General features: G+C 41.7%; 1 protein-coding gene across 15 annotated transcripts in view; it reads right to left on the minus strand.

Annotated features, from left to right (window-relative positions):
• KCNMA1 (potassium calcium-activated channel subfamily M alpha 1) overlaps positions 1–27,711 on the minus strand; it is a 572,902-nt gene that overhangs the window by 83,275 nt on the left and 461,916 nt on the right. For 13 of the 15 annotated variants that reach the window (XM_081864220.1, XM_081864214.1, XM_081864225.1 and 10 more), the window contains one exon: positions 1,217–1,313. In XM_081864220.1, coding sequence (XP_081720346.1) covers positions 1,217–1,313 — 97 coding nt within the window. Of the gene's footprint in view, positions 1–1,216; positions 1,314–6,070; positions 6,359–27,711 lie in introns of all 15 variants that reach the window. The other 2 variants (XM_081864217.1, XM_081864218.1) reach the window with 1 other exon arrangement.

The raw sequence follows: 27,711 nt of genomic DNA on the forward strand, positions 1-27,711 counted from the left end.
TGTGTCAGAACTTATCACTGCTCCTAACACTATACCGCAGGGGTGAATAACCTCTGTCAGCTCAAGGGCCTCATTCCCTTCTGGTCAACTTCCCAGGAGTCACATGACAGTGGTGGGTGGAGTCAGGGGCAAATGTGGGCGGGGCAACAATGGCGAATTTTAGCTTTGTAGATTAGTTTCTATTTACACTCAGACACTCCATCCTAACATCCATCCAGACAAGCAAGAGTTATTATCTGAGTGTGAGGGTACACACTCCAACCTGGAAGAAACACTCAAGTGATTAGAGGCCCGTGAGGGATGTGGTCTGAGGAGAGAGGGCCTCACTGGGGTTGGGTGTAAAATGGGGAGAGTTCAAGACAAGCCTGCTAAGGGGCAGCGGTTCCCAGAGGCTTAGTATACAGCCTAAGGTGGGCTTGCTTGCAATATCAGCTCCAGAAAACCTTTGCTTAGGGCTCATCCCACGAAAATAATCTATAGGGGAGCTCTACTGGAAACAAATGCTGCACATCTGAAAACACACGGGAGGGGAAAACCACTAACATCCATAATATGTTTTCACCACCTGCCTTCATAATGTCTTTTTTTTAAAAAAGCAAAAGTCCCCTTATTTCATAATTAATATTGCTTTTAGCCTCAGTAAAACTGCATTAGTTTCGAACTTTGCTTTGGCAAGTACAAAGATTACTAGACCTTAAAAAAAAAAACACAGTCAAAATCAATTAGGGGAAATTTGATTTCAATCGACAGGATAAAAGGAAGGTAATATTCAGGTTCATTTTTGATTGTGATGATACATCTCACATATGGCCTTAAGTACAGAAAACAGTACTCAGAGGGATTCCGACAAAAAGAGAATTGCCCAAGGCAAACTAACCACATGAGTTCTTCTGATTGGTTAGTGCTATCATTAGTGCCACTGCTGTTTAAGAACTACACATGGACAGGACAGGGTGACAGCTAAGACTTTAAAGCCTATGTATTTTTCAAACAGCTTTTCAAACTGTTTTTCATGACAGTTTTTTTTTTCCAGCTCTATCATTAACTGCTGACAAGCTGACAGAATAAATACTTCAGCCTTTCAGAAACCATCTAACAATCTTCTCCTTTCCCCACCACCTTGCCATGATACCCCCACCCCGTCCACCACCAATTTTATTGGGGGGGAGGATATGTTGGGAGAGGAGATAAAGATGCGAGTTGCTTAGAGTCTTACCTCATCAGCTTGGGTGAGGAGTTGGGCGAATTTCTCATGCCTCCGTTTCGCTGCTTCTTTTTGGGCGAGAGTGTCGTCAGCTGCTGCTCATCTTCAACTGGAAATACAGGCAACCCATGATGAGGTTAGGATCAGCTCAGAACGCCACATGTCATACAGGCGAAATAGCCAAAGAACACACACACACACAATTCCATTCACACACTGATACTTCACTGCTATCTTGTCTATGTTCAATAAAGACCAAACTGGTGTTAGTCAAAATAGAACAGTTTGAAAGACGAGGAAAAGAAGGAAGAAAGAGAAGCAAGGTATTGACTGAAGAAGTTATGACATGCTTTCATAAAAGATCATCCTTTTTTCTTTTTTCTTTTAGTTAAGCTGTGTTTTGGGAAATGGAAATTAGTGTCCTGCTGCATACACGAAAAGATGAAGTCTATTCAGAATCCGAACACTGAGCGTTACCAGACTACACTTTATTAAAGAACCCAATACCCATCGGTTCTGACTCCTTGAATGCCAGACCACAGAGTCTTTGTGAAGAGATGTGCAGCATTCAATGTCTTGATATTCAATGCTTGCAATAAATAAAAACTCTGCGGCTGCGCATTGATCTCCAGCACAACTCAGAACTCATCGCTTCACCCTTTATCACAAAAGGGGATGTTATCACAGGAGCAGGTGGAACGAGACCAAATGACGGTAGAACTTCCTGTATAACGAAGGATGGGAATTGTGGCAGAGGTTCTTTTGATGGGGATGAAGTGCACTTTGAGTGGAAGATCATCTTCTGAATAGTAAAACAATAACAGCCAACCACCTTAATATTATTAAAAACAAAACCGCCTTTGGCTAACACTACTGCACGAGGGCCTTCACCTCACCCAAAATTACAGCAAGTTTCCTAACAAGCTAGCAGTAAGTACCATATTTACTCAAGTCTAATGTGCCATCAAATCTAATGTGCACCTCAATTTTCAGAAACTTGAAACCAAAAAAAGTATTTGCTGGCGAATGTAAATGTGACATCAAATCTAATGCACACCTTAATTTTCGCAATGTAATTTGGCCAAAAGTGAGCATTAGATTCGAGTAAATACGGTATTTAACCACTATCGTTAATGTTTAAGGCTCTATCATTTATCACTCTAAGCAGATCGGAGCTCTGCCAGTTTAAAGAGTTTCTTTCTGTCAATGTCCCATATGGGAAATTTACACAAACAAAATAAAACAAGTTTATTTCCATCTTGTAACTAAACAATAAAAATAAGACTAAATATGACTGAAGTGGCTGAGCCTTAGGTAGCAGTTGCTTCCAAGTTAAAAGAAAAAGAGGAAAAAGTACATAAGTGAGAGTGATGTTATGAATCACCATGAGAACTGTGGCCAAAGAGCAGGACGAAAATTAACAAAAGAAACAAAGAACTATGTGGATATAACAATGACCCACTTAAAAGGTAGATCTGATTTAAAATACTAATCCATTTCCACAGAATTATAAAATGCATCTTTCAAAAAAGACAAAAACAAGGAAATGCCATTCTGCATGGCACAAGCACTGCAAAAGTCAAATTGCTTAGTTTCCTGAAATGATCCCCGCCAAAAGGGATCACATAGGAAACATCACCACCATCAGTTTGATTGGGAGAGAGTTACCGGTAAGCATGTGTTTTATGTTGCCACTGAAATCAATGGTATATAAAAGCACTTGACTTGAGTTGCATTTTCACTGCTTCTAGGGAATTCTAATTGCAACGCAATACATAAGAAATTGAAGAAAAATGCAGCTAAAATTCATACAGCATCTAGCACGGCACATTACAATTGCTACAAGAGGCAGAAAAATAAGTGGTCCACCAAGACCTTCAGCAATTTTCAACTGGCCCATGGTAGGGGAGGGGGGAAGGTTTGGGAACCACTGTATTAACTGATTCCCCCAATTAACTGCTTCCTGACTGAAGCAATGAGCAGCACATATGGATTGCAAATGAATTTTTAAAAAAATTAAAACGAACGTTTCTAAACATTACTACAGACCATGAAAAGCCAACAGCAGAGCCCACTGCAGCTGGCACCATTTTAAAAAAACCACCATTACACACACAAACCCCCCTTTTTATTACAATTTTGAAGGGCTGGTGCTGATTGGAGAAGAGCCAAACTAGGTAGCTGAAGCACCTGTACTTTCCCTTTTCCACAATATGTCTCTTCTCTACTTAGTGAAGGACATACCTTTTTTAAAAAAAGAAGGGGCGGACAGGGGCATCAGGGGCACTTTCCTTGCAGCCCCACTGCGGGTTTACCAGGTGGCAGAAGTGGGAGCAAGTGGCAGGTGGAGTCAGTGGCACTGCAATGCCCATTTTTGCACCTTTAAAAGCTTGGCCTAATGCTAAGTGGGGGGGTTAGGTATTACAGAGGGAAGCAGAGGCTGGTCACTACAACTGCTTGGCCTGGTGCTCCTCCACTAAGCACCAAGTTTTAAAGGAAGAAAAAGAAAGCAGGGACAGGCAACACCAGCACCCTCACCATCTGGCGGGCTTATGGGATGTACTTGTGGGAGATGCTCTGGGGAAGGGCCCGCTTCAGTTCAAGGTTCCTTGAACTCAGGCACTCTGAAATGCCCGGTGAAGCAGATTCATTTTAACTACACTTACAAAGATGATGCGTGGCCAGCCCTAGGAACTAAGTCCCACCACCGCTGAAAACATCTTGCTCCATGCCTTCGCCACCTGCACTTGACTTTCAGATGGGACTTGGAGCAGAGCTTTATCCAACGAGATCTCATCACCACTATTTAGGATGCAAAAACCTCTAAATTAAGAGTGCTGCGATTTGCTTGGCGTGGGACAAAGCATTTGCAGACAAGAACTTTGCTCCAACTCCTCTCTTGTTTGGGCATCGAGTTAAATCTGTTTGAATTGGGCAAGCGTTTAGGGGAAGGGGGGAATGCAAACTCCCTCAATTTCTTCTTGATCCTCTTATCCCAAAGTAATTCACTTGACACATTGGGCAGTAGTTTTTTTAGTATTTCGATTTATTTCTTAGCCATCTTAGATACTTAAGACTAGGAAGGTGAGATAACAGTTATTTAGGTAAATCATTTGGGGGGGGGGTATAAGGGAGAGGATGCTTCCTAAAGTATGTCGATCCCAAGACAAAATAGAAATTGCTGGTTAAAATAACACAGATGGTTTCAAACGAAAAGGGTAATAACAACCAAATTTTAATTTACATGAACTAGATCTTGCTCTCAACCACTTGGCCTGGCCTCCCTGGAAAGGTAGACATCGGGATTCCTCTATAGCAGGCTTCCTCAGCCTCGGCCCCCCAGATGTTTTTGGCCTACAACTCCCATGATCCCTAGCTAGCAGTATTGGTGGTCAGGGATGATGGGGATTATAGTCTCAAAACATCTGGAGGGCCGAGGTTGAGGAAGCCTGTTCTATAGATCCCTCCCCCCAACACACACACCTCAAGTTTCTCACACCTCTGAAGTCTGGAGAACTCTTAATTGGTCGTGAGTAATGGGACTTGTTCAGAAAACTGGTCCCAAGAACAAAGCTAAGAAGAATGCAAAACACTGAAGGCAAGCAGGTCTCATTCTGGTGTTTCCCCCTCCCCGAGCTTCATAAACTAGCTCTGGATCAGGCATCCATTGTGCCAGTTTAACCTAAGCTGACATAATTTACACCAGCTTTCTATACTTAGGATGGCCCAATTAATTGTTAACACTGCATATTTATTGAACTACCTTTTAATGAAAATGTGTTCCTTTTTGCTGAACTGATAAAATTATTGTTGTTTGTTTGTTTGTTTAACTATTCTGGAAAATAAACCAACATCAATACATGTACAGAATTATGCAGGCTTCCTTTTATCAATTCTGAAATACAGAGGTTCAGGAATTTGACACAGAATATTGTAGGATCTGAACTCCCGTCCTGTAAAATCCAAGACCTCGGTTTTCTAGATATCTTTGATTGTAATACATAATATACAGTACCATCCTTGCAACATCCTAGAGCTTACTTTTGCCTAATAGGCACAGCATTAAACTGTTTTATCTTTTGAGGAAGACTTGGTGTAGGAGAAGCATCAGACAATGGCTAATGAGGCTTCAGATACTATGATTAGACTGCAGTTTAGCTTTAAAGTCACAAGGATGTTTTAAAATCTTTGATTATTGTCATATATATATATATATATATATATATATATATATATATACACATACATACACATTATTCCAATGACATAACCTCCAGACAATGTTTCATGAAGTGATTTAAGATGTGCTGGTAATTTTAATGGCCTTTGTGCAAAGGCGAACATCTGAAACAACATCTTACTTGGCTTTTATCCTCAATTCTTACTTTAAGCACATTCAAGAAAATGACTTCAAAGAAGCAGTGGTCAAGGTCTTTAGCTATTTAAGTTATTTTAATACGCTTATAAAAATAAATCTGTCACCTTCATTGTCTCATCTATGTCACCAACAACACAGTTAACAGGGGCTTTTAACAAAACCCAACTTTGCTGATCCCAAAGTAAGTTGTAACAGCTAACAAGATTAATCAAACATTAATGCAAACTTGTACACTTGCCAAGCTTATTGATGAAAAAGGTAAAGATTTCAAAGCCAGCCAAACAGGAAACACAAAACCAACCAGAAACCATTAGTTGACTAGCTATCTCGATTAAGGTATTAATCACTACATCTGGAGAAACTCACATCTGCAAGGACTTAGCTGAGCATTAGTAATGTCATTTTCACATTGAAAATGTTCAGATTGCACAACCCATGCACAAAGCAGTATCGGTTGCCTGATGCATCCGGCTTATGGGGCTACCTACAGAGCTCTCGGTTCAACCCCGGCTTTTTGTTCGGGTAATGGCAGCATTTGGAAGGTAGGCTGCATGCCCTTTGCAGTCTACAGTAGGAAGTTTTTCCATGCTCAGCAGAGTTAAGGGGCAGCAGTGAGGGATTGCTGGGTAGAAGGAGGGCTCCTTTGCGGTTATTAACAAGCGTAACTGGTTCCGGGACTTCATCAGTGGACTTGATGCCAACTACTGCATGGGTACATGAGCTCTTGGACTGAACTGAGCGGTTTGAGTAACTCGGTCTAGCTTCATTCTTTACCTCTAAACAATAAGGAAAAAGCGCAAATTAATGCTTTGTGCATTAAAAAGACTGCCCAAACTACACTGATGTATCAGGTTTATGTGGCAACCTTGGGCTTGCAGCAGTTGCCTCTGAACCCAAGTCCACACAGGCTTCAAACTGCATGAAAAGGGATTCACCAGCTTTTCATTAAACTTTTTCTCCATGTTCTGAACCTCCCCCCCCCCCCCATCACAACTACAGACTCTTCTGCTGCTTTGTAGTCACCATGGAAGATTCAGCGTGCAGGTTTTTGGATCCTGGCCTACGTGTGTGGTCAGCTTCATTTATTCTAAAAATGTACTTTTGCAAAAATAAATATATGAGGTTCATTTCACTGTATTATCATCATCTGTAAGCAATAATCCCAACCTAGAGGACGTGCATTCAATGCAATCTTTACTTCCCACATGTTGATAAAATCTCTATCTATCTATCTATCTATCTATCTATCTATCTATCTCTCTTTTCATGGCAGAGGAGACAGATTCTCTCAGTTCACCCAAAATAACAGGGGAAGCATCTATGAATATGCTAACAGAGCTAGGTAGCTCCATTTACAACATTTTCAGGCACTTAATCATGAAATAAACTTTATTTAATGGGACTAAATGATGTTGAATCCTGGTGTCCTGACTTGTGTATTGGATTATACAACTTCATCTTCAGGCTGGCTGGGTGGGGTGGGGGGTGGGGAAACTACTAATGTTTCTGGACTATTGCTAATGTATTTCCCCCCCTTTTGAAGATGCACACTTGCACAGCATTGCTAATCCACCCTTCATCCACCAGGATCCCAGGGCAGTTTACAACTGGGACATGAAAACAGCAATACTATAAATCCTAAAACAATACTTCATGCAAATAATGCTATACGCAATTAAAATTAGCCATATTATTGTAGCAAACTAAGAGCTTTGTTTTCAGCTAGTTTCCCCCAGCATTCCACCCCCAGGCCTGTGTGAAGAGACATGTATTCTAATGGCATCAAAAGCCTAGTAGTGAAAGTGCTGGACACCTCTAAGGGGAGGAAGGACCCCCCGTCTTCCATATCACCAATAAATAAGCTAAATTCATTGGTGGAACAACAATTTTAGATTTTATTTTATTTGGTTGCGTTGTTATTTAGACATGGTTTAAATCATCATCATCATTTTATTATTTATACTCCGCACATCTAGCTGGGTTTCCCCAGCCACAATGAGTGGCTTACAGCATGTGCATAATTCTATATTAAAGTGATTTGAGGTGCAATAGTCTTACACATTTACCCGAAAACAACTCCACTGTATTCAATGTGGCTTACTCATAGGTATGTACATATTTGCTTGAGAGGAGGAGGCCCCATGGAGTAAGCATTTATAGGATTACCTTGTCATTTTAACCACCCTCAATACATTTGGGCACCTGAGGCGAACCACAAATTGGTGCCGTCCCCCACCCACCAAGGAAGAAGGGGTGAGTGAATATATCTACATCAGGAACAAGCGGGTGAATAATAATACACATCAGGAACAAGGGTGGGAGGAGACTAGCAGCCCTCCTATTTGCAAAGAGGCCTCTGTAGAGGTGGCTAGGGGAAGGGCTGTTGAGGAGACAGAAGATCCAACAGATCAGGCTGTGGCAGTAGTGAGCGGGTTATTCCTTGGTGTCTGAATCTGCTGCCCCTTTGGTTCCTGATGCCTGAGGCAATCTCCTCACCTTGCCCCATGGGTGGGCCAGCCCTGTACAAAGCCATGCTACACTAGTGATCCCAACTACATCAAAAAGCGAATAAAGGACATGAAGAAATTTCAGAGCAATGAAAGCAAACTTTTATGATTATAAATATATTATAATACTGGTAAAGAAAAGGGAGCGCAAGGAACTTGTGTGCTGATAAGCACCTATCTTTGTATGCACAGGAAGGTATGCAGAGTTCTGCATTCAAATAAGTAGCTCACAAGTAAATTGCCGATTGGGATGTATACATAGAACCCAGATGTCAACCAGTTGCTTTCTAGAAACAGGAAACATGTCTCTATCACAGAAAGCTTATCACATGCTATCTACACCAGATACATTAAAGCTTGAAAGAGTTATTCCGGTTTGCTTTTTAACAAATTCCATATGAATGGCTTAATCCTGTGCCCGCCAAATTCAGGAGGGGGGGGGGAATCAAAGTTTTCACCGTTAACACTTTGCATCTGCAGCCTTGCTCCAGGAGTAATTCCTCAGGGTACATGCATGTGAACATGTTTCATCTAAAGGTTATCTGAAAGACTTGCTTGTGCATTATCTTATGAATGGCAGTATCAAGGATGCCAGCCATGACCTTTATTTCTAGCAAAGAGTTAATCATGCAGATGGCATCTTGGTTTCATATGAGTGTACCAACAGGGATCACTCCAGGAGCTAAGCTACAACTAGCATAAGACCTAAAATGCAATGAAAATGATAACTATTATCATGTACCCTTTCTAGTTTATACAAAACCCTTGGACAGAGAGGCAAAGCAAAGCTAACCGTGAAAAGACAGTGTGCACAGGTAGGCTAGGTGTAAAAAGTGTAAGAGGTGGAGTTGGTGGAGCTGCAGAACCCAACAACGCTGAAAAACCAAGGTAACCTTTTCCAGGAACAGTCAAGGGAAGACTGAACATCCCTACCACATATGGCCCTCCCTAGGTTCAAGAAGACTATAAGGAGAGCTCAGCTGGGTCAGAACAAATTTGCACTTAATCTAACAACCTGTTTCCACCGGTGGCAAACTAAATGTCTCTGGGAAGCCCATGAGCAAGGTTTGAAGATAAATAGCTAGTAGCCATATAGAGAAATATACACATTCTATTTGCCTTTTCACAGTGGTTGTCAATCTGGTCCCCTCCAAATGTTAGGAGTACAACTTTCATCATGCCTGACCACTGGTCATGCTGGCTGGTGCTGATAGCTGTTGAGTCTATAGAGGTAGCAACAACTCCGCACCACTGCCTTTTATTGGTGTGGAGTATGAGATGCACAGGGATGCAGGTGGCGCTGTGGGTTAAACCACTTGTCGATCAGAAGGTCGGCGGTTCGAATCCCCACGACGGGGTGAGCTCCTGTTGCTCGGTCCCTGCTCCCGCCAACCTAGCAGTTCAAAAGCACGTCAAAGTGCAAGTAGATAAATAGGTACCACTCTGGCAGGAAGGTAAACGGCTTTTCCATGCGCTGCTGTGGTTCGTCAGAAGCGGCTTAATCATGCTGGCCACATGACCCGGAAGCTGTACGCTGGCCAATAAAGCAAGATGAGTGCCGCAAGATGAGTCGGTCATGACTGGACCTAATGGTCAGGGGTCCCTTACCTTTACCTTATGAGATGCACAGCAGCTGTCCGATCACAGCTACATTAAACCCTGGACAAAACGCATGATGTGACCTCATCACCCAGCATGTTTCTCCGCCCCTCCTCCATTTTACTGGCTGCCACTTGGCAAGGAAACTCAAGAGCACAATGAGTTCATGTCACACATTTTGGGTCGCTAGCCATTACCAGGAAGAGGGGGAGAACAAGATGCAAGGCCAATGTCTTTGGCGGCAGCCCACATCTAAAGAAACTAGTCCTAATCTAGGTGTCTAATCCATGCATGTAGAGGGACATAATTTTGGTTATAACTAATTTTGGCCTGCAGAAATCTTGTTCCAGAGGCACCCGATGTCATTAAAGCTTGAGTTATGTAAAGACAACTCTGGACTTTCGTTGGAATTTTCTTTCCTTGATATTTATTTGCTACATTCAAGTTAATTTTAATGATAATCAAGTCCCGAAGCATTTTTTAAAAAGTAACCAATGTAGATAATTGGGTATTTCCATGCCTGTGGCACTCTCTGCTATATTCCCTTTGAATGTGCACTTGCCACAACTAAAAAAAAAGGGGGGGGGCTTTATGTAGCTTTAATTTAAATGTAACAAGGCAGAATACCAGCGCAGCATTTTGAAACAAAAGGCTGAAACTAGCTCCTGCATGATTTGCCTGGAAGCAGCGCCAAGAATGCATTTAAAATAAAATGATTAAAAAAGGAAGAAAAAGGGACTCGCCCACTGCCAGCATCAATATTCTTTGGAATTGTTCAACATCCAATAATCACTGTGTCTCCAGATGCCTATGGAGTATTAATCTGCATTAATGGCAAAAACCTCATATTTATTTCTCATCCTACTCAAGCATTATGAGCCATGAAACATAGCACAGCTGTGTTTTCCACTATTTCTTGCCACATCCTAATCATAGACACTATTTTGTTCCCTCCCCTCAATTTACAGTTTCTTACCTCTTCTTGAGGAACCAACAAGAGCAAATACTAGGCTTCTATTTTCTGGCAGTTTACATAAAATCCCCCTTCAGCTATTCTCTGAGCATGTTAAACAAACATGCAAGGGTGGAGGGTGGGTCAGTGAGAATCCGTGCCTTAGCTCCACCCGCTATTCTCATTGACCTCCCTTAGATGCACAGAGACTGACTGAAGTGGGGAGCCCCCCCTGTAATCATCCACCTCTGATTTGTGGAGGGTAACAAGAACAATGACAGGGACAGAGCTAGCACACTAATCCCCTTTAACAACAACCCCCCCCCCAAAAAAAAATTATCTTATTTAACATGCTTAGAGAATATGCCTTGCTGGGTTACGATGAGCTACGAATTCTGAAACACACACACAAAAAAAAATATCAAGATTTCTGGTGACCAAAGTTCGGTTTGATTCAGGCGTGGGCAAACAATGCCTGTCTTCCCATTTTTCAATGACAATGCCTATTTAGACTTATCTACTTATGACTCTGTGAATCAGGCATCTGAAAAGACTCACAACGGTTCCTCCAAACTGTCAGCTATTGCTGTGATTTTACCCAGCACCCTCTGTACAAGACAACAGATTAACCATTAGACTAGATATGTTGAAAATATACAGCTTCAACCTTTCCCCAGCTAGCTCAGAGCGATGTATGGATGATTATTTCAACCGTCAGCTGCCGCATAAACTTAAACCCCTGCACAATAACTCCTGGATTCATCTGCCCCTTGTCAAACTCACACAGCCTTACTTTGAATATACGTGGTATGGCAGTTTCACTGCGGATCTAGAATAATCCAGACGGCCGCTGTCTCTTTGTTAACAGGAAGTTGAGCTGATGAGTTTGTAATGCATTTCTTATCAAAGGTAGTTAAAAAAAATGCACTCAGTCGGTCTGGGTTGGAGTTTATCATATACTCAAAGAGAGTTAAATCAAAACATTTAATTTTTTGTTTGGAGAGATAAAAATTCCTTGCAAGTTCCTTAAAAAACAACAAAAACAAACCCTTCCAGTTATTTGTTCATACATTGGCCATTAATACTTCAGTTTCTTTCCATTTCCGAAGCAAGATAAGTAGCAAATAATTGATTATCAGAAATACAGGGTCATGATATAAAGTGTTTGTTCTCTAAAACAGTCAATCTGAATGAAAGGGAAGGTTTGCAGACTTGTTTAGGATTGATGCAAGAATCTGTGAATTTCTTTTCCCAATGAGAAAAACTAGGAACATTGGTTGTTGCACTTAAATGTCAGAAGGTTTGAAAATATCACTCTCAGATCGGAAAACAAGGTGAGGGGACCAGAACTGTACACAGTATTCCAAATGTAGTCGCATCATAGTTTTGCAGAACAGCATTATTATATTGGCAGTTTTATTGTCAACTCCTTCCCTAAGGATTCCTAACATGGAATTTGCCCTTTTCACAGCTGCCACATACTGGGCCAACATCTTCATCAAGCTATCCACTATGACACCCAAAGTCTTGCACCTGGTCAGTCACCAGATCCCATGAGCGTATATGTAAAATAAATAAATAAATAAATAATAAAAAATGTCCCAACATGCATCGCTTTACACTATTTTTCGTTGAATTGCACTTGTCAATTGACCACCCATTCATTCAGTTTGGAGAGGTCCTTTTGGAGCTCTTCAAAATCCCCCCCCTTTTTTTTTTAAATTGTCCTGAGCAATTTAGTATCATCAGGAAACTTTGCCGCCTCACTGTTCACTCCTATCTGTAGATCATTTATGGTCAAATTAAAAAAGCATATGTCCCAATATTGATCCTTGGGGGGATTCCACTTTCTTCATCTGTCCATTTATTCCTGCTCTGTGCTTCCTGAAACTTATCCAATTCCTGATTCACCTCTAATCTTATTCCTTGACTACTAAGCTTACTGATAAGGTACTTTGTTGAAACGTTTTTGAAAGTCCAAGCACACAATGTCAACCCAATCACTTCTGTCTATATGTTTGTTGACACTGTCAAAGAACTCTAATTGCTTCCTGAGACAGATCCTGACCTTGCAGGATACTTCAGTAACACTTGTTCTTCCATATACTTGGTTATTTTATCTTTAAAAATACTAAAATTTTCCTGTGATAAATATTAAGCTAACCAGTCTGTAATTTCCAGGATCCTCCCCCCACCCCCAATTTAAAAAATGGTGCTACCTTGGCTAATTTCTAGCCACATTTGAGTTATTTGAGAACTATCAGGTAGATGCCATCTGGCCACAGTAATTTGTCAGTTTTTATTTTGCCTTTAGGCCTCTAACTTAATCTCTCATTGCCATAATTTGCCTCAGTTCCACTTTCTCTTGCTGCATTTCTATGTCTGGCTCACCTCCTTCCTCACTTCTCCATTTGCTGTCTCACTGCTGAAATTTTGCAAAGCATAATGTATACTGCTGGCTCAGGGCTGGGGCTGGTATCAGCCCCAGAATCCTTGGAGAACTCTAGGGGATCTGTACCCTAGAAAAGCCCATGGGCACTGATAAGTACCATGAGCTTCCTCGAGTGGTGCTCTCAGGCACTGTGGGAAATTTTAAATGGTGGCGCATAGCCACCAGGTAAGCCCAAGGCCATAGTTTCCATCCAACTATGGCCCAAAGCCATAGTTTCCACCAACTTAATAGGGGTCCCATAGGCAGCACCTTGTTGAGGGCCCCCTCAAACCTGAAGCAACCCTGATCAGGATCCCAAATGCTGCACATTACTCCCTCTGCACATTATTCTCTCTGCACATTATTTTAGTTCCTCTTCCAGTGGTAGGTCCTTGTAAACCCTGGATGTTCTTCCCCAAGGGAAGGAAGACCTTTCTGCTCATACGCAGGGTTGGCTGTTGCAATCAGTTAAACAAACAATAAAATGACCTTTTCCCCACAATGTTCATTATATCAATGACTAGGCCAGGGGTCAGCAAACGTTTTCAGCAGGGGGCCGGTCCACTGTCCCTCAGACCTTGTGGGGAGCCGGGCTATATTTTGGAGAGAGAGAAAAAAGAGAACAAATTCCTATGCCCCACAAATAACCCAGAGATGCATTTTAAGTAAAAGGACACATTCTACTCATGTAAAAACACGCTGATTCCCAGACCGTCCGTGGGCCAGATTTAGAAGACGATTGGGCCGGATCCAGCCCCCGGGCCTTAGTTTGCCTACTCATGGACTAAGCAGCCAAAATTCTCTTTCCCCAGTACTCCAGCAAACGATCTAAAATGTGAGAAACAGTTGTGCACATGCAGAAATGATGGTGCCAGGTGCAGAGCACCAGTTGCAGGTTGCCAAAAATGTACACAAATGACATTTTGCAGCATAGTTGGATTGGCCTACATATTATGCCCCTATAGGTAGAGACATAAATCTGGGTGCTCAAGAATGCAGCCATCACTCTGCTTTCTAACTCACATATGCCCACACTAAACATCAACTGCTAATTTGTAGGAAATTAGAATCAAGCACAATTTCCACTCTGGCACTTTTATGGCCTTATTGAACCATGCATATTTTGGGACTTTTGTCCTCTGATTCCTTCATTTTGCCTTTTCAGGCCTTTCTACAGTGCTGACTTCCTAGTTTATGAATCACTGTCTGTTTATTCAAGTCATTAAAGTGCTATTGGCAAACTGTCCAATGAAAGCTTTCAAAGATATCAGGGGGCATTTTTCTCTGTCAGCTTGACAATCCATACATGTCCATGCTGCTGTGGTATAAAAATGTTATGATTAAATTCTGTGGATGAAAATTCTACAGCCATCCACCCACTCACACATTAGTACTATTAAAATGGAACAGAAAGTTTCAGCTCTACCATTAGGTAGAACAAGACCAGCTCTACCATTAGGCAGAATATGCCGACTGCTTCAGGCAGCAAAGGCAGGGCAAGGGTACAATAGCATACCCTCCAACCTTTCTCCGATAAAAATAAGCACATCCTACCATACCCTCCAACATTTCTCCAAATAGGAATGTCCTAAGGGAAAGCAGGACATTGTGGGATCAAATCAGAAACTAAGATGGCTTCTGTAAATCCAGGTGTGTTCCTGGAAAATAGGGACACCTGGAGGGTCTGCAATAACAGCCTCATTTGGAAGAGCCCAAAAACATCTGCACACTCAGGACTTTATTTGATTTTCCATGACCACAATCACCCTATAATTACTGGGGGGGGGCTGCCTGCCTAGTAACATAATATTAAACCTGAAAAGTTAAATATTAGAACTTTGTATTATGAGCTACAGTTAGACTCCACCCATTGGACTTTCGCTTGTTCTACTGTTCAGTTTCAGTTCTGTACTCTGCGCAGTCACCAACAAAGAAGCATTCTGGGTTGCCAAATTAGTTTATTCTGCAGTTATTATGAAGGGAAGAGCAGGACTGGGTGCTTACTGCTAAAGGCTGAAATAAAGAGAAAACTTAGTGATCTGGAAAAAGCCTACCCTACGTTACCCTATGTTTTAAATTCATTACAACCTTTTCATTCTTCTTCTTCAGTAACTGATGGCAAAGGATGAAAACATCCCTAGAGGAATGAAAGCACTGCTGTGCACCCTACAATTAGTTAGGCCGTAAATCAGGTCCAATTTCTGATTTTCCCAAAAGCACAAGATATTTTCAGAAAAACCAACCAAGCAACCAGTAAACTAAATAAAAATAAAAATTCAATTGATTCCACAATGAGTTTCCAATCTCTCAATAGGTCTCTATATAGCAATTGGTTAAAAAGTTTTTCCTAGATTGTCCAACAGGAAGGAAAATCTGAAGGTCACAAATATGACTAGAAGCAGGGACCCTCAAGAAGGAGTTAACAATCCTACTATAAAGTATTTTCCTCTCTGTCTTTCCCTAAACTTGCAGTATGGAAAGGTTTGTCTTTTGGGTGGAATTTGAGATACCCAATTCTGTATTTTAAGAGGGTTAGCTACATTTCTTAAGGTGCTCTACGATGCACAAATTCACAGCCAATGTTGGGAGAAAATATATATTTCTCCAGAGAAAATATATGAGGGCTTTCCAAGGTCATCAAGAGCATCTCAATAAGACTCAACAATACCGTATTTCTCATTAAGTGTGTGCATATCTAAATCATATCCTTAAATTCAGGCAAATATTTGTTCTTAATCTAAAATAGATTTTTTTAAATGAATGGCACCATGGCTCTTTTCCAAGACTCTTTTGTAAATGTAAGTTTTCAAACCTGTCTTTAATGTATTTATTTAATAATAAAATTATTGCTATTATTATTATTCCTTCTTAAAGCTTAACAGTCTCAGACTAAGCTGTAGGGTTAAGATTATTTGCACCTGCATACTGTATTTGGGTTTTTTGAACTGAGATACACAAAGTGTCCTTCTCTTAATATATAGTTAAGAAAGACATCCTCTGCCCTTTGTCTTGTTGCCTGAGAGAAGGTTTTGACACCAGCTACAGGAGACATGGAAGCAAGGAGTTGCAGCGTCAGAAGCATTAGTGGGAATGGGCTGCGATTATGTAGTTCTGTCAAACTGTACTAGTGATCTGTCCTGCTGCTGTTGTCTGCTAGACACTAATGGAGGTTGCACCTTTGTGGCTAAACAGACTGCACAACGATCTATCACGTTAAGGTCAGTGAAGCCTCCAACATGCTCACAGGTGGATCATATTTAAAATGGAATCACCTACAATCCACCAGTTACTTGTACCTGGTGTCGTTAACTATTTATGCTCACCCAGCCTAACCAAGTTTATGTGGGCGAGCATAAATGAAGATATATACAAGTACCTTGTTGCCAAAAAGAAAAAAAGAAAGAGGGGAAAGAGGGAGAGAGAGAATAGGGCCCTTGGTGATTGTTCTGTTTGCCTGGATTTAGAAGCCTTCTGTTTATTGTATACAATGTATTTGACAGGAAACTAAAGTTATTTAGTAGAGAGGGAAAGGGTCCAGCAATACACACATGGATACTTCTCTATAGCACTTAGCTATAAATCTGGAGTCCAGCTCAAAACTCCTTTCTTACTATCAGAGACTGAAATAATTCTACCCTGGACAATGGAGTTAACTTACTGTGCAGGATGTGCGACTAGCTTGGGAGAACATACCAGTAGGCATTGAGACCACAGATGCAGACAAATTTTTGATGCATATTTTAAGATGTACCCCTCTAAACCTTTCGGACTCAGGAGCTACCTTTAATCCTTGCCTGAAACAGGACACACACGACTGATTTTCATTTTTTACTATGTACACCTGCCTGCCTTTCTTTTTTTTCTCCCCATGCTCTCTTTTATCTCTTTCTGTCTTTCTCCTTGCCTTTCTCCCTCTCTTTAACAACAATCTAAGAAACTGAAAAAACAGAAAAATCCACCTTAAGAGTGCAGGGCCGGCCCATGCATGAGGTGGACTGATGCAGCTGTCTCAGGTGGCGGAATCCTGAGGGGTGGCGCCTATGCCTGCCGCTGAAGAAGTGGCAGAAGTGTCTTCCAGCAAGATCTTCTGGAACTCTCACAATTGCTCACAAGATCTCACCAGAAGCTGCTGCCACGCAAACCCCAGTACATGATGCTTCAGTGGCAGGGATGGCACCTTCTTGTTTTGCATCAGGCGGCAAAGCAGAATGGGCTACCCCTGTTACATTGGGTGTGATTCACTTATGGGTTTCAATCTACAACTCCACTGTGTTTTCATTTCAAACCAGTAATGAAATGTCTGGATCTTTTTAGCAGTAAAATGAGCAGAAATTCACTGTTAGGAAGATCTGTGAGATAATCCAATTATATTACTGTATCAGCTCTTGGGGGCAATCTATATCTTACTGACTTTATTTATTTAGCTTCGCAAAATCATTCCTTATTATTTTGGCACCGAGTGTAGTTTTATGCTAAAAAAGCTAAGGGCCACTTCACACATTTTTTTAAAAGCCATATTGTATGTACACCCAAACCTGTAAAATATGAATGCTGTAAGCAGGTCTTTGCAAATATGTACACCGAACAGGGTACATGAGCTGGAATCTGCGGCTGTCTATCAATAATGCATTGGGACAAACCTGGGTTTGTTGCACAATGTGTGATATGTAATAACCTGCATCTCTTGTCTGGGATAGCTCAGTTGGTAGAGCATGAGACTTTTAATCTCAGGGTCGTGCGTTCAAGCCCCACATTGGGCAAAAATATTCCTGCATTGCAGGGGGTGAACTGGATGGCTCTCATGGTCCCTTCCAACTCTACGATTCTATTATTCTTCCCAGGTGAGCATCTAGGCTTTTAATACCCTTTTTTTTCAATTCTGCTACTTTTTATTTGCCAGTATTCACAGCATCCTTTCATGATTTCCGAGGCCAAATTATATGTCATCTGTGCGCCATAAGTAGAGGGATCTATGATCCGCCCCCCCCCCCCGTGGTTATGGTAATTTCTTCCCACATATGTTCCTCAAAGCCTGAGCATCTCCTGAAAAGTGTTGTTAAAGTATTTTATTTGAAGCAGCTTCCGGTGAAGTAGCATTGATGTTTGCCTCAGCACATTCTAGAACCAATGTACTTCCCCTTTATATGTGTGTTGGCTCCTGGAACCCAAAATTAAGGAGATAGGGTCAGGTTGTTTTTTATTTTTATGATGATGATGATCAGTGCTTTTGTTCTAAAAAAAATGTTTAGGGATACTCTCATTTTCCTACTCATATTGAAATACTGCCCCTCAATGAGGCCAAACTTAGATTCACAAAATGTTTAGGGGTATGCGTACCCCTGCACACCCCCCCCCAGAAAAAGCACCGGTGATGAAGATTACAGCCAGATCTACCCCATGTTACATTACCTATTTGATGTGTTTCTTTGTTTTCAGTGAAAAAATGGCCCTTTTTGGCTCAGCCCAAGATTTACTTACATGTGGCATAATATAAATATTTATGTGCTTGCATGTACATTTAGACAAGTGATAGGCATGTCTAAGTTTTCAAATGTGTTTTAATTGGAAAAAAGTAATTCTTCTCTCTCTCTCTCTCTCTCTCTCTCTCTGTTTGATTCTTAAGGTGGCAGCACCATCTGCTGGTATTATCTAGTGGTCTAAAGCTACCCCTACAATCATTTTTCTCTACTTTCCCCTTAACTTCTTTCATGAAATATACCCTAAAACAGGCACATTTTTTGGCCACCATTAACGATAGGACTTTCATTAACAGCTTTCAAACACAGAAAACATAGCTTACTCCATTACCTCAGTTACGTCTTCCACAAAACGAAGGAAATCTTAATGGCTCTGAAACCTAATACAGTACTGGTATGGAAAGACTGGAAGTCACAACAATTAAGCATGCAAACAAGTAGATAAATGAATTATCCCATTTCAGTAAAAGCTTGCAATTATAGATGCCATTGGATTGGATACTGAAATTAAATACAGCTCCTGAGAAGAGATGGTGGGGAATTTCACATTAATTGAGCTTTATTGCAAACTCTGCAATATTCTTCACTCATTTTTCCAACTACACAAGCCAGTCAGGTTTCTTGCGAGTATCAGCAATATTTAACACACTTAACAACAATGCTTTTGAACCCAGGCCATTATATCAGTGATACTCTGGGGTTTTGGGAGGTAATTGTTTTGGAGTTAGGGTCTGATCTGATGTGCTAAAATGTGTATTCCCTTGAACTGTGCTTTAGCGAGGTAAAGATGGTTAGATTCCTTGTTAGATTTCTCATCCTGTCTCCCTACCAATATAGCTCTATATTACATGGTGGGGTAGGGGATAGAAGGCCATGCTTAATAGTACTAATAGATTATACAGTAAATACACAGGCAAATACATTTTAAAGGAAAAACTATTCTCCGAACATCTCTCAGAGGTATGTGAAGTAATCCCAGAGCTCACCCCCCCCAGCCAGAGCTCAGTTTTCGCACCTCTCAGGTGGGCACAATGTCCATTTTAAGAGAATAGGAGAGAAATTCATGGTGAGCTCTGGTGCCCCTTTTTCTAGGAAAAATAGCACTGGGTAATCCTATCAATGAAATACCTCACTAATTTACGCAATGTTGCTTAGGAGTCTGTGCCCTGCGACCAAAAGTATCATGATTAGGTGCATGGCAGATGGAAAATAAAATACTATTTATACCACAAATAACCATGTTATGTGGTGGGCCCAGCATTATCAGTTTTAGGCTAGGTCGCCCTTTACTATTACACTATGCAACTAAAGGTCAACGGAGGAAGAACACAGCATTGCAATGTTTAAAGTAGAACTATACAGATACGTGGCTCCTCAGTAACACCAAAAACAAAAAGATTCCAAAAACGGTTAGAGCCAACAACACAATTGAATAAACTTTAAAAAACAGCAAAACAATATGCTTTGTTCAGCTGCAAACACAAGCCCCACTGAATTCCTAAATATATATATCTAGAAAGAAGAAAGGGACACATCAAAATTAATGTGATACTACAAGACAGACCAATTACAATACCTCTGGGGGCATGCAAATGGCTACTTGACGATGGGCATTGAATAACTGTAGCAGTACTGTAGGTCATGATATCCATTACAGCTGTCAGGAGGATAGAAAACAATAATGTTATTCTCACAAACCACCCAACTGGGCCGAGGTCATATAAGGTTAACAAAAGCCGAACTGCAGCGGTCCAAGTTTGAGTTACATCAGCGCTGTCAAAAGACCAGCAGATACAGAACTGTAAACCCCACCCCTGTTCATGACATAGAGGCCTCCGGAAATATGTTACGAAATATGAACATTTCTTTTTCATGATTACAAGATGGTGGAAAGGGAAGTCAGAAGAGATTGCTTACATTTCACAGAAACACACTGCACCTCCAACACCTGAAGGCCAGGATTTGCCCACATTCAACTGTGTCCCAGAATGCAGGCTTTTCCTTTATATCCCATAAAATTCATTGACAACTCAACCACCCACTACCTGCACAGCCTCACTCCTTCATCTCCTTATCATTGTCCCAGTTACATTTCTTGGTTTGACACTACAGTGTGATGAAACATTGGGATCCATCTTCTCTATATATTTATATTGATTCCTGACATACACCATTACAGGATTCGGTGCAACATAGTTCCATTTTCTTCTAAATAAACCCACCAACACCAGATTTGTCAGTGAATGTATTAATGCAACAAATAACCCCAGTTATAAATACTGAAGATTAAATCTGTAAAATAATAGTAAAAAGTGGCAATAGAGGAAGGCAGAACTGAAGCATATTTCAGCAATATAGAGTAGCAGAACATGTGTGGCCTATCATTTTTGGTAAATGACGGCAAGAGAGAAAAGCCAAAGTAACACAATAAAATGGAGCTATGGGTATGTGATAGCTAAATCTGATTACATTTGCAAAAGAGAGAGAAAGAGAGCTCTCCCATAAAGAATATATTCTAAAACATCCACCAAAGTACATAGTACTTTGGCTAGAATTGATTGTTATGGGGGAGCCCAGACTGGCAATTTCATGAGTGGAAAATAAACTGTAAGCTAAGAAATCTAGCAGTGATAACTAATGGCAGTGATACTTACAACGGCGATTTGATCTCTAACAGAAAAAGTACTCTAAAGGATGGATGTATGCAGCCCAGGTCATTTTTCCATATAAAAACAAAATAGGATCAAGGCACTTCTGCGAAATAACAAACGGTTGCTATACGTTTCCACTGATTCAATCGCTAACAAAAATATTACACCGATAACACAGGAATGGCTCCAGAGGGTAGCAGCAGACTACTTATGATTGTGACATGAAGGAAGGAGAGTGTCATTTCACATATATCTGTGAAATGTGATGATGTGCTTTAAAACTTATGGAAATGATTCTTTCCCTCTTTTTTAAAAACAAACAAACACCTATGTCAGAACAATCACCTAAAACTTCATTCCTCAAATGAGTTGAAGTACAAAGTCTGGTTATTACGGGTGTGCATGGAACATAATGGGCATTCCCTCTGCAAAAGCTATGAGGCAACTACTGGATTGTGCTGCATTGGGGGTTTGTTGGATGAATTGTTAGTGTACTTTGATTTATCCTGAAGGATATACAGGTTCGTCTTTAAGCCTTCTTTTAAAAGAATTTTAATTTCATGTGATCATATTTTGGGTCATCTACCTCCAACTAATTTATTTGTTCTTTGAAATGGAGGTACAGGAGAACAATGACAGCAAAAACAGCTGGCTTGTTTACCGAAGATACGAAAAGGAACAACACCCACCCACAGTATATGCTAAGAAACTTCTGAATTCCTCCTGGATAAAATGTTAAGGCAATGGACAGTCTCTGGAGGGACATGTGAGACGTAAGCCTGGGGGCTGACTAAAAGCCTGAAGGGGTTCTCAGGCAATTCCTCAAGCTATCTTTGCAAAACTTGTGATGCTTTCTATTGACCCGTCTCAAAACAAGGAATCTCAGGGGGGGAAATTGCAGAGGCAGAAAACACACCCAAAAAGGCAATTACTAATAAAATCAGTCAACATTCAAAGCTTATGAAGAAAGAGAAATCCATAAGATCTGCATGAAATATGTTTTTGCCTTGATTCTGGGCAATGGGTTTGGGATGCCTGTTGAAAGGTTTTGCTAATGCTATCACTTGCAAGCAGATTGACTTGATTACCTTAAAACCACAGCGTATACGGCAGGAGTCCGGAAATGGACTTTTCCCACCCTGAACCTGCAGACCAATCTGAGAGGTGGGCAGGGCCATCATATCCACCTGTCAATCATGTGACGTCATTCTGATGTCTAGTGACAATTTCAGAGGGGCTTGCTGTCAGCAATGATCAGCTGATCAGGGCTGACAGAAAGCCCCTTTGAAGGCATGCTGATTGGCACTGACAGCAGCAAGCCCCTTTGAAGTCCATTTGCAGACACTTTTTTGGCTTCAAAACAATGCCTACAAACATGTTTCCTCTGCCAACAAGCAAAGCTATCTGCAAAGTTGGCATGCAGAGGAAAAATGCCCATTTGCAGGTAGTGTGTAAATCCAAATTGCACCTTCAAACAGGCAGCCTCAAAGGACAGCTTGCCAAGGGACAACCAGGAACACATTTTAAGCTCCTGGTTGTTCTTTGGCAGTCACATATTTACCTGTCCCACACCTGATGTCACATATTGTCTGTTTGTTAGTTTAACTACGGCATGAATTTTGAAAATATTAGAGCAGCATACTTGGATAGCAATAAAGGACCATGTAGTCAACAGCAGGCAGCAGGGGCAGACTTTGGGCTCTCAAATTTCAGCGACACCCTGTGCGATGCTAAGATTTGGTGCCCCACTGCTTCTCATGTTCCATTCGACAGCATTTTTGTGAGGCTTTCCATTCGACAGCCTGCAGTGTGGCTGATCCAGTAGCATTACTGTAGAACCACCTCTGTGGGCAGACCTCTACTTTGCACCCGGTACAAAAGACATACACTTAGAATGAGAGAATTCTAAGTCCAGGATTTTGTTTTGAGCACCAGAGCTGAATACCCATGCAAACATCAACTCATGGTTACCCCAGGCTTCCTCCATTTCAGCATCATAATTTATAGCAGGGAGTGGGTCTTTTGGTTGCTGTTTTTGCTAAACAATTGGGAGTCAAAATGCTTGATAATCAACTGCAAATCACTCAAGAGATCCGTCAATAGAGCCAGAGTACCTTCTGCCTACTTCATTTCCTTGCCCAGTATTCCGTTCCCAACAGTGATCAACTTCCAGTAAGCCCACAAGCTGCAGGCCACATAAAGCAACAGTCCTCTTTCACTCAAGGTTCACAAGTGTCTCTTATTCAGAGCTGTACTGCCTCTACATGAGTTTTACCAAACTGCGGGAGGCAGTGGAAGACAGGAGTGCCTGGTATGCTCTGGTCCATGGGGTCATGAAGAGTCGAACACAACTAAACAACTACACAACAACACACTGCCTCTACCTTTGGACGCCACCCTACACTCAACTCTCCCCTGTGGTTCCCAGAATGCTACACCCTGGGAATGGCTTTGACTGGCTGGCTAAAGCAAGTGAGTGTAGCCGATGGGTCTCAAGCCCTCAGTGAGATAGGGACTTTCCCTGCATGCGAAGACACACTCCCATTGAAATGGATGGGCTTTGTAATTAACTCTGTAAAAGCATCCATACATCTGAACTCATCTGAAACGAAAACAAAACAAACTTGATTTGACAATGCAGCAACTAAGTTGTGAGAGTATCTAAACTCAGTGGTAAGCAGCACATTTGCTGAAAGAGGGGGATGTTGCAGATTTACTCTGATACAACTGAGGGCAGAGAACCATAAAACACGTTGGCCAGAGAGCGTGAGGCAAGGTGGGCCACTGCAAATGAAAGGGGAACTTGCTCTGGGGCTGGCATTTTTTAATAGCAGCTCCAAGTTTCTTACAACCTGTAGTTATATCACTGCCTAGAAGCAACAGTTTTATTTAAAACCAGAACAACAACAACAACAGCCCTTTTCTTGAATTTCTGACGGAATACAAAGTTGCTGCTCAGTTCTGACTGGTACTAAAATCCCTGAGCAGCTGTGCTACCACACAGGCAGTGATGGGAAAATGCTTTGCTGTGCTGCAGTGACAATGCAAAGCAATTTGAGTTTAGAAAAATAAGGATAATGCTGTGCACACCGTGGAGACAGTGACATCTAATGCAACCAATGTCTTTTACGCAAGAGCAAGCAAGGAAAATTCCACAACAAAGCCCAGAGATGCTGTATGATTTCTAAGATTTTATGTGGCAGTTCCATCTCCCTTATTCCACCCCCATGCACCCCTCTTTTGTGGCTTGTATTAAAACTAGAGATTAAAAGTTGTTGGAAATTACATAGGATTTGCCGTTTGTTTTCTTCAAACTGAGTTTCCCAGCAATAACCCTGAGAGTAAAACTTTCTTCCAGAATGGAAATATATGGAAATCATCTTTTGCCATTTCCTCTAGTGGAGTAAAGGGTTCAGACAAGGCAAAGAACACACAGAGAAGCAGTTCTGTATAAAGAAGAAGCTTTCATCTATAAATCAGGGGTGAGAAGCCTGTGACCTGCCAGATGTTGCAGGACTCCAACTCCCATCATCCCTGGCTAATGGCTATAGTGGCTGGGGCTGATGGGAGTTGGAGTCCAACAGCTTCTTGAGGGCCTCAGGCTCCTCCCTGCTGCTAATAAAGCACCCCAAAGTTGATTCAGATATCCAATTCCTGTGACATCTTGAGCTCTGAATCTACCACAAACGTTTCTATACCACTACTGTCTATGCAGACACTCATGCACTGGACCCTGTCAAGAAACCTAGTGCCATGGGAATCTCAGCCTGGGAAGCTCCTCTGTAAAATGCAGAATGGAAGCCGTTTTAGAACGTGACTTCATCCCACTTTCAAACAGTTGTCAAAATTCGAATGAGCACTTTAGCTATTCTTTTGTGCATTACTCTTTCCGTATTCTCCTAAGAGTTAATAACCCTGGAGTTATTGGTATGACACTAATTTGAAGCAGTGCCCAATCGCATCACTACAAATTAGCTTCAGACACCAAACAGCATTCAATTTAGGATTGGAAGGAAGCGGGTGGGGTGGTGGGGCGGGGAGGGATAATCTGTCCTGAAATTGGTGCAGGGAACTTCCCAGAACACTTGATGTACTTTCTCAATCCTGCAGCTGTTTCTAAACGCTTCCTCCCAAAGGCACATTTAGGACTAAATTAAATGTAACTTTGACTTAATTAACATTTTAAATGATAATGAACACAATGTAGATTCATAGGAAGCATTTATATTGTGTTGTAAAAATGGATAAAAATTTAATAGCTCTTTGTTAATAAGTTATGTCTCTCCAGACCTGTAAAGCCTAAGGCAGTCCAACGCTCTACTCTAAGGTCTAATCTGGGCTCCCTAATGCAGGTGGAAGAAGGAGGCAGAAGTCTGGCTTGACATTTGCTCTAAGCCTGCTCTGGATCAAGGCTTTGCTTGTTCATAAGTACTTTATTTCATGTAAGTAAAGGTCAGGATTTGGGCTCAAGGCAGGGCTACGACAGAAACGTTCAAGAGGAAACTGAGCTAGTCCTGGCATCTGTCGCTTGAGATAGCTCAGGAGAAGGAGAGACGGAGAGCTAACTGGCTAGCATCTGTCCTACACCGAGGAGGTAACAGGGAGAATCTGTTGCCTGGTGGTAAGAAACTGTCAGGGTGAGTTTCATGACAACCAGCCACACTCAGGAAATAAAAATGCAAACATAATTTCCATGTCACCTTTCATAAGGCCCTCTCTGAAACCCGCTCCACGGGCTGGAGACAGCTTTTCTTCCCCTAGCCTGTCCCCATCAAGGCAATCCATTCACTAGTCACTTTCCTGTGACCCTGGTAAGAAACACTACCCAAAGTAGAGGCCTGAAGCAATTTCTCAAAAAGACTTCTCTCTGCCTCTTCTGTGCTCCCCGCCTTTTCCATCTAACTCTTCGGAAATATTTGCTGCTAAACTTGGGAGCATCTGGTGCCTGCACAGAAGATGGTACATGTAATATTCAAAGGGTTGAGGACATCAAATTCCTTTGCACTAACCCCAACGATGAGGATCTAAGCTAACCCACTGCACTGCACAACAAAACCCATCTATTTCATACATTCTAGCTATTAAGATCCACCCTCTATTGTGTGGGCAGGTAATCCCTCCCCTTACCTGGCCTGGTTTCCCTGGCAACACTTCCCCCAGGTGGGATTGGACAACTCGCTGGGGTAGGCGGGGACCTCCAGGTATCCCACCTGGGGGAAGGCAAAGCCTATGCTGATGGGGCCACTCCAGATCCAGGGCTGCACGCGTCCACGCAAAAGGCGCCCCCCGTTTTAAGTGGGGAGCGGTCATTATAATAAACTAGTCAGGCTGGCTTGCGTTTGTTCTTCTATTGCAGCAACCGGCTTTGAATGGGAGAGTCTACCCCCTTTCCCTGCTACACACTCCTTGTATTTCTCCAGCTATCAATCCTTCAAATCTGTATCATCCTCAAGCAAGCACAACAATCCACTGAAATATCCATGTTAAAGACCTAAATATAAAACTACACATAATAATAGTCTTGGAAATTAATATTTTACGGGGGAAATGTGAATGAAAAATGATTGTGGCAAGAAAAAAACCCCACCAGTTTGTATATGGCCGGTCTTAAGCAGAGCAATTGAGCACAGGGATGAGGACCTACAGATGTGGACCTACAGATGTTGCCTGGCAACTCACAGCATCTTTGGCTAATAGCCAAACTAATGGGGCTAGTTGGAATTGCAGTCCAACAGAATTTGGAGGACTACAGGTTCCCCACCCTTCACCTAGCAATTAAAATGTCCAGCTAAGGTTCCAATTCTCTACCTCAGTGGTCCCCAGTTAGTGGTGCGTGGACCCAGTGGGTCTATGGCACATACCCATCAGCTGTCAGGGACATCTTGTTTTGGGGCTCCGTGCTCTCATGTGGGTCATGTGACTTGTGTGGAACCGTGGTCTGGAAGATGTGTGTTCCGGTTTTGTGCTGGGACATGTTGGAGGGTACGGTGGCACCAGTGCTATTTTTCTGGGGGGGAAAGAGGTGTCGTAACTCACCAGGAACGCCTCCCTTGTTCTCATGGCAATGACGCCCGCCTGAGAGGTGCCAGAACTGAGTTCCAGCAAGTTCTGGCTGGAAAAGAAAAAGCCCTGGGTGGCACCATTCACATAACAAACATTACCACGGAGGCATCACATTTGCAGAAGTAAAGGGTCCATGGCTTGGCTTTTAAAAAACAGGGAGTCCACAATGCTTAGCTATTTGTAAGCCACTGTTCTACCTCCTCATTTGTTAAGAAAGACAAGTGATGTAAAGATATAAAGTAACACAAATAACTTTTCTTTCCCCAAACATGCAAACTCTACTGCTAGGAAAAAACCTACTAAAAGCAGCAAGTATTGCTGTTAGTCAGGCTGCACATTGTTCCGGGCAGGGACTTTATATGTTTTGTGGTTGTTTGTTTGTTTAATTTCTATACCACTTTATATTTTTAAGAAAAATCTCAAAGTGGTTTACAGCATATTAAATCAAT

This window comes from Podarcis erhardii (genome assembly GCF_964252035.2).
Source record: "Podarcis erhardii genome assembly, chromosome: 5".
NCBI classification, from domain to species: domain Eukaryota; kingdom Metazoa; phylum Chordata; class Lepidosauria; order Squamata; family Lacertidae; genus Podarcis; species Podarcis erhardii.